Source organism: Haemaphysalis longicornis, unplaced genomic scaffold (genome assembly GCF_048455015.1).
Source record: "Haemaphysalis longicornis isolate Haplotype H1 unplaced genomic scaffold, Haemaphysalis longicornis Haplotype H1 scaffold_2, whole genome shotgun sequence".
In the NCBI taxonomy this organism is placed as follows: domain Eukaryota; kingdom Metazoa; phylum Arthropoda; class Arachnida; order Ixodida; family Ixodidae; genus Haemaphysalis; species Haemaphysalis longicornis.
Window position 1 is genome coordinate 34574824 of NW_027526295.1, and position 12610 is coordinate 34587433.

At 49.6% G+C, this 12610-nt stretch overlaps 1 protein-coding gene across 1 annotated transcript in view; it reads right to left on the reverse strand.

Moving 5' to 3' along the window:
- Positions 1-624: 624 nt before the first annotated feature.
- The window catches only part of LOC144167900 (natterin-4-like), a 29910-nt gene continuing 17924 nt past the window's right edge, over positions 625-12610 (reverse strand). The window contains exons 2-3 of the mRNA XM_077697037.1: positions 2579-2811; positions 625-957 (exon numbers count right to left, since the gene is read on the reverse strand). Coding sequence (XP_077553163.1) covers positions 640-957; positions 2579-2811 — 551 coding nt within the window. The 3' untranslated portion in view covers positions 625-639. The remainder of the gene's footprint in view (positions 958-2578; positions 2812-12610) is intronic.

Here is a 12610-nt window from a genome sequence, read left to right on the forward strand (position 1 = left end):
ACTTGAACACATACCGGAAAAAACACAAACAGCAGTGTGTGCGCAGTCAAAGATAAGGTCAATAATCGCCATAACAAGGGTTAAAGTTCAGGCATGGCAAGTTCGCGCATGCCTAGGCAGTGGCACAAAGCGACTGCTTTACTTAATACGCGTTCTTTTGAAAGTGCGTATGCTCTTTACTTAGAGGCAACTCCACCAAACAAACACTTGGCGTTCGCTTACGCCCCTCACGCGCACTTTAAGAATGTGTAAACCACATGGCTTAAAGCTCGTGTCCACACACTGTTAAAGCGATGAATAGGACCGATAATCACGGGACGGACGAAATTTTCTTGAAGATCTATACACAGTCGTACTTGCTGTCATTCCTAAGTACATATTCATCCAGCCCTACTCTCTACACTTTTCCAGGGCTGTTGTCCGGAATAGTCCAGAGCGCGGGGGCGCAATTAAGTAGAACAGGTGAAGGATAATCATTTGGCGCTTTATATCAGTTTCCGCCGCTATAATGCCGCAGCCCATTAGAGCAGGCAGTTCACAAATGAAGAACGCGTTTGCGGTGCCGTCTCATGGCGTCAAAACTTCATTATTCGATAACGCGTTTCAACATAAAGGGCGCTTCTATATAGGGGACATGGCCTACAAGGTCGCGGGGGTCGAGCCGGGAGGCGAACGCTCCCTAGGGCTGACGCCCTCGTGCTCCTTGTCCTTGGCCTTGCCGGGGGCCACCTTGACGCGCTCGAAGTAGGGGTAGTCGCCCTGGATGAGGATCTCGAAGTCCCGGTAGCGGACCTCCTTCCCCAGGTACGGGATGTAGATGCACCGGTGCGAGGGGATGATCTTGCCGGGCGTCATCTCGCCCTTGTGCACGTGCCGGCCGATGTAGATGAGCTCACCGCACGCGCTGCGGCCGGACGGGATCGCGTTGCGGGGCATCACGCAGCCGCCCATGCGGATCTGCAAAGACAGCGCGACGACATGTGTACCTTGCTTTTGTACAGATGCTTGCTTTCAGAAGCCCAGTAGGCGGGCCGGGGGTCGACAAGTGTGGACGAAACGAAAGCGCGGTTGCGGTGACTCCCGCAGCGATTAATACCTCTTGAAGCAGTTCGTAGTCTGTCCACACAAATTAGAGAAAAGAACTGTGTCGGAGTGACTTCACCTATTCTCATCGGCAAGAAGCTGAAGCATGGAGTCTACTCCTATAGTGAACCCCATCAAGTGCCATGAGCGACCCCCCGAAGGAGCGTGCTCCTATCTAAGAAACATGAAGTGTGCGGAAATTGGTTCGAAGAGGGGAATGAGAGGAAGAGTAAGTTGAAGGAGGCACGCGTACGGAACAAGGAGGGCTAGTCATGGCGACCCCTGCGAACGAAGTCTAGACCACGCCCCTGGAAAGACGCCTAGGCTGAAGCCTCCGGACACCAGCTCCAAACTACGATCTCGCGTGCAGCAACGCACGTCTGGCGGTCGGGACACGAGATCCAGCTGGGCTGCCTGGCTGGAACGCTTGGGCTGTGCACTCCAGACACTTCACGACGGCGCCCGGGGCTACGAACCCTGGGCTCCGGCCGCGTTTCCTACAAGCAAGCCTCACATGATGTGATTCACCACCACATCCTTGCGGCTACAACCCTGAAAGGCCATGACTTTAAAAGTGAGCTAAAACGAAGGACTATATCTTGTGTTTGTTTCAAGAACCTTTTAACCTTTCCGCAGTGAGGAATCTGGTGTTGTGTCGCGTTGTGCACATCATCATCCCCGTATTTTTAAAATATCGTTTTTCCGCGTGTTGTTTGCCCGGCTAATTGACGTGACAGCTGCTCATGACATTAAGGCATCGAAGAAATGCAAGCCCGACAAGTACGCTGCCGCAAGACCTTGCATAGGGAGCAGCAGTTTTCGAATGCTTCCTACGACTGGAAGATTTAGTGGACATTAAGTGCGCGTGCGGTAAGCTAGGGCACGAAGGAAACAAATCCCATATTTACGAAAAGGCGGCGATGTTTCTGGGCACAACACTAGCCCCAATTTGATGAACCACGACATAAGGAGTGCTTAAATCACGCTGTCGCGAAGTATGCCTCCATTCCTCCGTTGCAGCCATCACGTCTTACTCGTTGTCTTAGTATTTCCAAAGGGAGGGTGTGTAGGAGAGCCGGAAATCTCCGCGAACGAGGAAGGGAGCGCGTGGTACGGTAGCAGCTGAGGCGTGAGAAAGGATGGGGTCAGTCCGGAATGGGCGGTCAGAGCTGCAGCAGAGGGCACCATGCAGCAGCAGCGAAAGCGTGGGAGAGTGACAGTGAGTAGCGTCGAACGCGACACAGCCGCTCTCGATGCCAATCTTGTAGACACCGCCGGCCGACAAGGCGCAGCACCTTCGTGGTCCCATTTGTACTGCGCTCCGGTCTATGTCGACCGTTTTTTGGTTATTGTGCGCAAACCAATGAAACCTAAACAGCTCTTTGAGGTAATTTGCCACCATATGGATGGTTCGGCCCATTTATTGGCTATCCTGCCACAGCATTCAGCTTAGGATTGTTTCAAATGTACCGAGAAATGAATCGGCCCTACTAACCCAGGAGTAGTTGACGGAGGGCGCCTTGACGAGAACTTCGTAGATGCTTGAGGAGAACTCGACCTGGTCGAGGGAGACGAAGCAGACCTTGGCCGAGGGAAGGACCTTGCCCGGGAGCACGTTGCCGCGCAGCATCACGCGCCCCACGTAGAAGTTCTCGCCGTTCAGGTTCTGGCCTGCCACCAGCGAGTTGCGCGGAACGTTGCCGTCGCTGGCGCGGACCCAGTCGTCGGCTGCCCAAGAGCGGGGAACAGGTTTTAATGCGAAACTTCTTCAGGGTAACAGTGGAGCGCCGGTGGAAAGGAAGCCCGAATCGTTAGACCTCGGCTAAACCACCTGTGCGGCTAAGGTCTCCACTAATGTTTATGTCTAGTGGTGGAATCGAAAATTCGCGGGAGGCCACGGGTGACGTCATATGTCCGATGCGTTATGCTCACAAACCACATGTTTTACCGTAGCGCCACCACGCGGCTGCGTTGCGCAGTCTTAAGTGCGCTGCGCAGCTGTAACTGGCTGGAGAAATGGTGTGACGCAAGCCTTGGCGCACAGGCGGCCCCATGAGCGGAGCAGTCAACGAGGCCTTCACTGGCGGTAGACGACCCGGGATCTTCATAAGCCACTTTTGCTCATTAAAACAGTTAAAAGTACACATAAAGCTGTTTCGGGTGCGTCCCATTTCTCCGCTCGTGCACCTTCCCTCACGATGAAAATGTTTCACACGCGACGCGGCCTGATTCTCGTTGTCTGCGCCAAGTTTCTCGTAGGGCATCAAAATGTGGAACCAACTAGAACGTTTCACTTTGCCAACTAGCAACTAAGGCAGCTCAAAATACATTTTTCAACGTGGTTGTTCAATCCCCGGTGGGTACAGGTAAAGATAATAACCATCATGACCCTCGCGTAAAAAAAACTTGTCAATAAATGTAAAAACATTTGAACTAATGAAGGAAACTGAGTAAAGTGGCGTAGGCGGCTAACGGTACCACGTGAAAAACAGAAAAAATAGTGCCTCAGCTTGCACCAGAAATATCTGCCCCTTTCGTTGCAAATGTCGACAAAAGACGACACTCTTCGTCGAAATTGGCCTAGTAAATGCCTCTCTTCGCTTTTCCGCTCACTCCTCATGTTGTTCCTCTTGCGTCGCGCTCCTCCCAAGTTAAACACGCTAAAGGTTTGCTGAAATCAATTTAAAATTACCGCGGTCCACTGCTCCAGGCTGGGTGCCTCGATACCAGCGCTGCCGTAAGGCGGAGACGCGCGAGAATCGAGGCGCCCTACTCCAAGGTTTATAGTACCGCGTTGCCCTAGTCCACGTGTGTTCCAACCAGAACGTGAAATCTATCTACTGGAGCCTTTCGTAACTGTTGCCGCTTCAGTACTTGAAATGCCGCCAGAAGCTATAGTTGCGAGGGCGATAAGGCGATAACAGGCGACAGAGAGAGAGAGAGAGAGAGAGAGAGAGAGAGAGAGAGAGAGAGAGAGAGAGAGAGAGAGAGAGAGAGAGAGAGAGGGAGAGAGAGAGAGAGAGAGAGAGAAATAACTTTATTGGGACAGGCTGGTGATCCTAGGCGTCGGCCAAGAACCCCTGGGCTCTAGCAGCGTCCTCGGCCAGCTGGACGGCCCAGACTTGACCAGCTGGGTCCGAGCTGAGCAACACGATCTCCCATTGCTCCGCCCGGGTCATTCTGCCGGCGGTGGTTACCGCATGCAGGCCGGCCCATAGCTTATGTGCTAGATCTGCCCTTTCTTTACATTTGAGACATGTGCCGGAATGTTGCCCTGGGTATCAGTAGCTATACATAACCGGGCTCGGATATGAATTCGCCTGAAGTAGTCGCCATACGACGGAATTCCGCTTGTTGAGTGACGGGTGAGCGAGGGGAAAACGGCCCCGTTCCAGACGGCAGTGATTTGTTATGTCCCTGTAGGACACCAGCCGATCCCTACCCGACCATCGGATCCCTACCCGATCCGATCCCTACCAGACCGTACCCGACCATCCGTACCCGACCATGTTATCTCGGTCGGTGAATCCTTGAGCAGCACCGTGCCTTACATTCGCTTAATTTCTTGTTCTTGTTCAACAATGCTGAGAAGGATGAACATATAAACTATACTTAGACGTTTAAATTTGGCTGCGAGTATATAAGACTATTGCGCAGACTTCGTTTCACTATGGCCGGGTGGGTGAATCAAGTCTCAGACAGACCAAAAGTTCTGGATTTATGTCGCCCACTAAAGACTATCTTCTTTAAAACAGTGAAAGTCTGGTCATGCACCAATCCGTTAATGCGGCCTTCGGTGACCTCACAAAACTGACTACTCGCTGTTACTGGCGGACATCAAGTAAAGCTACCGCTGGTACACGTGACCGTCGGATCATACGGACGGTCCCGTTTCTTGATACCGCTGGAATGCTAGCGTGGGATTACCGGAGTTATAACACTGTTTCGGTGCCACCCCAATGACCTCGCTACTGACGTTGTGTAGCGGGAAGTTTCAAAGTCTGTATAATATTTGCGAATTTTTTTGAAGACAACATGGTTCAGAGCAAGACCAGACTTTGACAGGTTATTAGGTGTCAGTTCTCAATGTGGCCTTCCCCCCTCACCACCCGGAAAGATGGACGATTCTCTGACCGGGCCTCTACTCCTCGTCTTATTCTCCACACCGACTCCAGCCTCCCTACTCGCATAGGCAATGGTGTCCAGTGAGGCACCACCCCAGACTTGACCTGCAGCGCCAACCTTCTTAAACTCACGCACTGTCGTCACCCTGATGAGGTAGCGCTCACTTCCTCATCAAAACGCACCTCTCCGCTAGGAGTGCCCCACCCCACCCTACCCTGCACACACTGGCTGGGACCTCTTCCTCACAGAATGCCCCTCCGTCCCATCAAGGCTTTACCACAAACAACTCCTAGACAGGACGACCGAGCTTCTTACTGTCAAATAAACCGCCACGACCACTCTCGACCACGCACCTCACTCTAATGCGTCGACACGCACCTCCGCAATCTTTGGGAAGCCTACACTAGTCTCGAACACCGGTGGCGGAAACACGAACACCGCCGACACCGTAAAATAAACCTCACCCCCCTCCGCACGAGAATGAAAATGCACGCCGACACCCTGGCTCGAAATCACTGGAATAATACGTGTAACAACAAGCATGGCCAACTATGCCAAGACAGCTTGGTGCATACTATGCTCACTACTATACCCCACTACTCCCGAAACCCAGTCTCACAACTGCGCCACTCAATTATCTATAAACCCAGATTACCCCCAGATGCCTTCTGAGACTCCTTTAGGATTTACACATACCACCCTTTCCCTCACCTAACGGGGTCCCGCAAGGACACGGGCACCACAACCCACAGCTCGACGCCCCAATCGCCTATGCAGAGCTGCATACTGCAATCCAAGCCCTCCGACATAACACTGCTCCGGGCCTGTTTATATCATTAATGCCTGTGCTACAGCACAACATTTAATCCTCAGTTGCAGGCTTACTTACAGGTGCAAATGGTTCGAATGCCTTTGCGTGACTTTTCATTCTTGTCTGCACCAGATTTTGCGTGTGTGTAACTTTTTACCGTAATAAAAGAATGAAAATCAAATGAACTACTCCAACGCTTGATTTAAGGTACACTTTTTGATATTGATCCGGAAGAAACATTGCCAGCGTCGTCCCAGTCCTTGCGCAGCCGGTCCTGTGTGGAGCGCGAAGAGTCGGAGCTCGGCCTCAGCTTCTGTATCGAGCAATCTTCCCAACAACGGGAACAACCAGCTGCTAATTACGACAACAGGGAAAATGCAAGACGAAAACAACTTCCATGCCTCCGGGGCCGTCGGCTTTGGCTGATGGCATTACGATTCCCGGTAATCGTATGAAAGGAGATGGTAAAACAGTTTGTCCAACCTTGCCCAACATTCCAAAAAATTATATCACATCAGTTCACGTTGTAAAGGCATGAGAGTATGCCGACATGCACTATGGGGCGCGAACAATGCAAGTCGAGTTCCAAATAACCTACTGTGTGCATAGACGCCTGCTAGTTTTATACAAGGCTTTTAACCAGTATGGGGGTTTGTTGAGAAAAACATTAGCGATTGATTACGATACCGATGAGATGGTCCGTTCAAGCTCACAGGCTGTGTTCGTAAACAGGGAACGGCGCCATTTCCGATTCATCCACAAATAAATCGGGGTTTCAACCTTGTCTGATATTTGTAGGTGTAAACCAAACCACAGAGACTTAGGAAGGACATTCATTTTTTCATTACTGCATTTCTGTCCTTATACGGAGTGTAAAAGTCAGTTCGGAGAGGAGTTAGTGCTAGTCAGTTTACATAATTTCTGCAGGTGTGCCGCCATAATACGTTTCCGCAGTAACCACACACACGCACACTCACACAGACACACGCACGCACACACACACTCACGCACGCACGCGCACACGCACACACACATGCACACACACACACACACGCACACGCACAAACACACCCGCACAGACGCACGCGCACACGCAAACACACACACGCACAACCGCACGCATGGCATACGCACGCGAACACACATACATACACGCAAACACGCACACACGCACGCACGCACACATACTCGCACACATAAACACGCACGCACATACACACGCACGCACACTCATGCACACGCACGCGCACGCGCGCACACACACGCACCCGCACACACACACACAAAAGCACAAACGAACGCACGAAGGCACACACTCACGCACGCACCCATACACACGCACACGCACGCACGCACCCATACACACGCACACGCACGCACACACACACGCACATACACACACACGCACGCGCGCCCACGCACACGTGCACACTCGTGCACACGCACACACACACACACACACACGCACGCGCACGCACACGCACGCGCACACACACACGCACACACACACACTTAGGCACGCACGCGCGCACGCACACGCACACACACGCACACACACGCACACACGCATGCGCACACGCACACAAACGCGCACGCACATGCTCATGCACGCACACGCACACGCACGCACACACAAACACACACACACACACGAGCGCGCGCGCACGCAAATGCACACACGCGCGAACGCGCACGCACGCACACGCGCACATGCGCACGTGCGCGCACACACACTCCCACACACGCGCACGCACACACACACGCACACTCACACAGACGCACACACACGCAACCACACAGACACGCACGCACGCACAGGCACACGCACGCACATGAACACGGATGTGCGCACGCGCACGCGCACACTTACACACGTGCACACACACGCACGCACACACACACGCACTCACACACACTTACACTTCTACACACGCACATATACAACCACGCACATACACGCATGCTCGCACGCACACACACTCCCAAACAAATACACACACACGCACGCGCACATACATACACAAAAACACACGGCCGCGCACACACACGCACACACACACGTACAGACAGACAGACAGACACACACACACACTCACACACAACACCCACGTATGGACATTCACACGCACGCAGGCATGCTAATCGTGTATTCTATGTTTATTGAAACCCGGAAGGATATTTACGGTACATTTCCCCATCCCCATGTTCGATATGCGTTATAGTAAAACTTCATTGAAGGACAGCAGGGGTAATTTTTTTAATCAATTGAACACCATCCCAAAGTAGGCCAGAATTCGTTCTTTACACCCGAAGGGGTAGAAAACAATAAAGAGCTGCCGATTCGGCTTCGATTCTTGTTATACCATAAACCTTGCATGTATGCTATTTATTACGTTCTTTAGCGAGTATATCAAGCCTTCAACTCCGTAAATACGTCATCATCGTTTGGGTTGAAGGTCAGTTCGTTATGACAACGATAATTATAATAAAAATACGAGGCACAAAAGCCACCTTAGAATGCTTTGGACAACGTTGCCTGCTCCGTTTTTCGGTGGCGTAGCTTATACATTGTCATTGTATTTCCGTGTGAACCAACAACGCTCGCTAGGGATATGCACCTCCTTGCACGCAGCCATAACTAAAGCCCATTTATGCAGAATGGAATGTATGCCATGCCACCGGAAGAAAAAATATTCAGAGGAACTTTGTGAGCTCACAATCATCCCATAACCTCCTAATAAGACGTTTGTGACGGTGCCGAAAAATTCAAGCGTTGGGCACACAAAACCATTCATCTGATACAAGTAAAAAATGAAAGAGTATTTAGCCGCTTTGTTTGTGTGATGTGTGCAGGGGCCTCCTGATTGGTGCGTAGCATTACTGATTTCAGTTTTCATTGGAGCATCTCCAAAATATTTTAAGGAAGCCAACTCATTTTGAATAGTTAGCGAGCAGCATTGAGCACTGAACCCCGCAAAAAAAAAGCTAGAAAGGACGACTTACACACGATATTCTGACCTGTTCGCTTAAAAATTTCTCTCTTTTGATGCGTCGCAAACTTGTGCGGGATGCAGCTTGAACTTATTCAGAGACCCCAGAAGCTGGCAAAATATATGAATTACCGGAAATACACTTTTTAATGCACTAAAGCATCACAGCGGGTGATTCATAGCGCGGGCACTCCTGCCCCTCACAAGCGGAGGGTAGCAGACGACAGCGGCGGGAGTCCCAAAGCTGACGTAAGCAGCCAGGGGGTGCCACTGAACCACCTCGCCGCCAATATCTCCACTCTGAATCTACCTTCACGTGTATCATCATCATCATCATCATCACCAGCCTATCTACGCACACTGCAGGGCAAAGGCCTATCCCATTAATCTCCAATTGCCCCGTTCCTGTGCTAACTGCGACCAATTTATCCACGCGGACTTCTCGAACTCATCTGCCCATGTAACTTTCTGCCGCCCCCTGCAACGCTTGCCATCTCTAGGGATCCACTCTGTTACCTTAATGACCGACGGTTATCTTGCCTTCGCCTTACATGCCCTGCCCACGTCCATTTCGTCTTCTTAATTTCTACTATTATGTCCTTAGCACGCGTTTGTTCCCTGACCCATTCCGCTCTCTTCTTGTCCCGTAATGTTACGCCTATGATATTCCGCTCCAACTCCATTGCCCGCTGAGTGGTTCTCAATTTAGGTTGAACCCTCTTAGTGAGGCTCCAAGTTTCTGCCCCGTAGGTGAGTACCGGTAAGATGCAACTGTCATACACTTTCTTCTTCAGTTACAATGTTAGGCTGCCATTCATTATCCGAAAATGCCTGCCGAATGCACCCCATCCCGTTCTTATCCTTCGAATTACCTCTGCCTCATGGTTGGGATCTGGGGTAACAACTTGGCCTAAGTAGATATATTCGTTTACCAATTCCACTGCCTCGCCACCTATCTCAAACCACTGTGCTGTCCCGAGGTTCTTGATCATTACTTTAATTTTCCCCATATTAATTTTCAGGCCCACGGTTCTACTCTGTTTGTCCAGTGCGGTAAGCATGCTTTGCAATTCATCCCCCGAGTTACTTATCAAAGCAACGTCATCCGCAAATCTGAGGTTACTGAGGTAAGCTCCATTAACCCTTACTCCCACCTGTTCCCAATCCAACGTTCTGAATACTTCTTGTAAACATGCTGTGAATAACATTGTAGAGATTGCGTCTCCTTGTCTGACGCCCTTCCTTGTAGGTATTTTACTGCTCTCCTTATGGAGGATGATGGAAGTTGTGGACCCATTGTAGATATCCTGCAGTATTCTTACATAAGGCTCATCTACACCCTGGTTCTGTAATTCCTGAATGACTGCTGAGATTTCGACCGAGTCAAATGCTTTGTCATAATCTATGAAGGCTATATATAGGGGTTTAGTATACTCAGCGCACTTCTCTATCACCTGATTGATCGTGTGAATATGGTCCATTGTTGAATAGCCTTTACGGAACACTGCTTGTTCTTTAGGTTGACTGAAATCTAAGGTTGCAGAAATTCTGTTAGCGATTACCTTGGTAAGTACCTTGTCGATAACTGCTCTACTTTGTAATATCTATTTGTTAACGCTCCTGATGGCTTGCCTGTCCAAATATAAGTCTTTGTGTTGTTTTCGTTCAAGGCTCTGACTCATTCTTAGCGCTCTGGTCGGCGAAAGCCGCAGATCAGACGGCCACCCCCTTCGAAAACTGTGCCCTGTAGATTCGGTGGGGTTGTTTGCTCGCTTGAGTCGACTCTTCACATCTAACAGCGTACCCTATTAAGGAAACGGTGACATGCGTAAAAGATGCTATGAGCCTATCGAACGATTAAATGCATATAGTGTGGACCACGACGGCGACGTGGTTCGAAACCGAAATGTTTTTATTCCCTTTCGGATGATAATGAGGGGTCTGTATAAAATCTGGGCCCGTCAGTCGCCAGCTAAGGCCACGTAATTAAAAACAGAAATGCATGCCCTTATGGAAGAGAACCGAGTTTACCGTATCATGACACAAGTCTGCCGGGCATACAAAAGGATATCATTTTTTTAGAAGAACAATGCACACACTCTTCTTTTGTTGGTAATAACTTTGTCATAATCAATAGTAAGACCATACACAAAAATTACTCGATTCATCTGACACTCGATTTTGACACGGAGCTTGCAGCTACAAAAAGTGCACTGTGGTTTTGCGTGACGGAAACTTCTACAATCACGGTAAATTAACTAAGGCAGGTGTGTGTGGCATGCAGCGTTGGTAAGTTTGCGAGAATAGCGTTTCCACTTCAGCTGTTTTTTTTTGTTGCCATTCAATCACAAGTAATTTGGTGCCATGAACGAGGTTTACGTTAGCTAACAAGGCTGTAGTAACGGTTGCGGCTACAAATGACCTTATGCACCAATCATGCTTGTCAGCTCGGTGACACAGAATATTAAGGTGTCAGAATACGGATGACTGAGTCGCCTAGTTTATTACTACTGTAAAAAAAGAAAGTGTTTTCTGACCCAGTGAAGGACTTTCCTGTATGACTAGCTGTGTTATGACAGATGACCATACTTGATGAGACAAGCCGTAACAAATTAGCTTTGGATGTAACACCAGGGAGGGAAATAGGTAGAGGTATCTGCAAGTATAACTGAAACAGTGGGTGCCTGTCCGGCATGAATTCATTATTTGCTGACACGATTTCCTTCGGCAGATCCTGATACATGATCGAGTTGAGTGACTTCATAGATCTTCAGGCAGGATAGGCTGTGCTGTACAAGGCAAGGCTGCATTCGGAAGCCAAGTTGGCCCCTCCAGCAGAAGTGAGTATTGCCACGGCTTGCAACAGCCGTCCAGCTCGCAAAAGTTGCACTTTTTCTATGAAAGTGAGCCACCATGGTAGGGGAGAGGTAGTGTAAGGGTTTGCATCTTTAACTCTGTGCCCACTCACTTGAATAGATGCAAGCTGGCATCTTAAAGCAAGAAACAGCAGTTAACAAAATCGTGCAATACCAAAGGGTTTTTCAGTCAAAAACAAAAACTAATCTATCAACCTACAGATACTTGCATTTTATCTTCACTGTCTTTTAAAGTTGTGCTCGAGTATATTGTGCGCAAGTAATATTTTTTTTATTGCTGCAAAAGCCACGACGGTTAATGTACTGGCACTTGGTTTTATGAAGCCTTTGCATTCCTAATTTAGGTGCTGGAATTCGCAGGGAACCTGGCCTTACAATTTGATTACTGTTGGGGCATTTTACGTGTGGGGCATTTTTTTTTCCTTTTTTGCTTTTTTCAGGCAGATGTTCCTCTTACTCCCTGCCTGCATTCCGTGAACGGGGAAGTTAGCCTCCACATCGATGGGCAGAGTGTCTTGACTGCATCATCTTTACTGAGAGGACTGTGTAGCCTGTTTGCATCGTACTGGGTTTTCAACATTCAATATCCCAAGAAGGCACACAGAGCTCTAACGTTTGTGGAACATGCCTTTTTGGACCTTGCGTGCACCAAACCACGTGTGAAGGATTTAGAACGAATTAACTTTTATCGCATCAATATCGCTCACTAATATTTGTTTTCAATC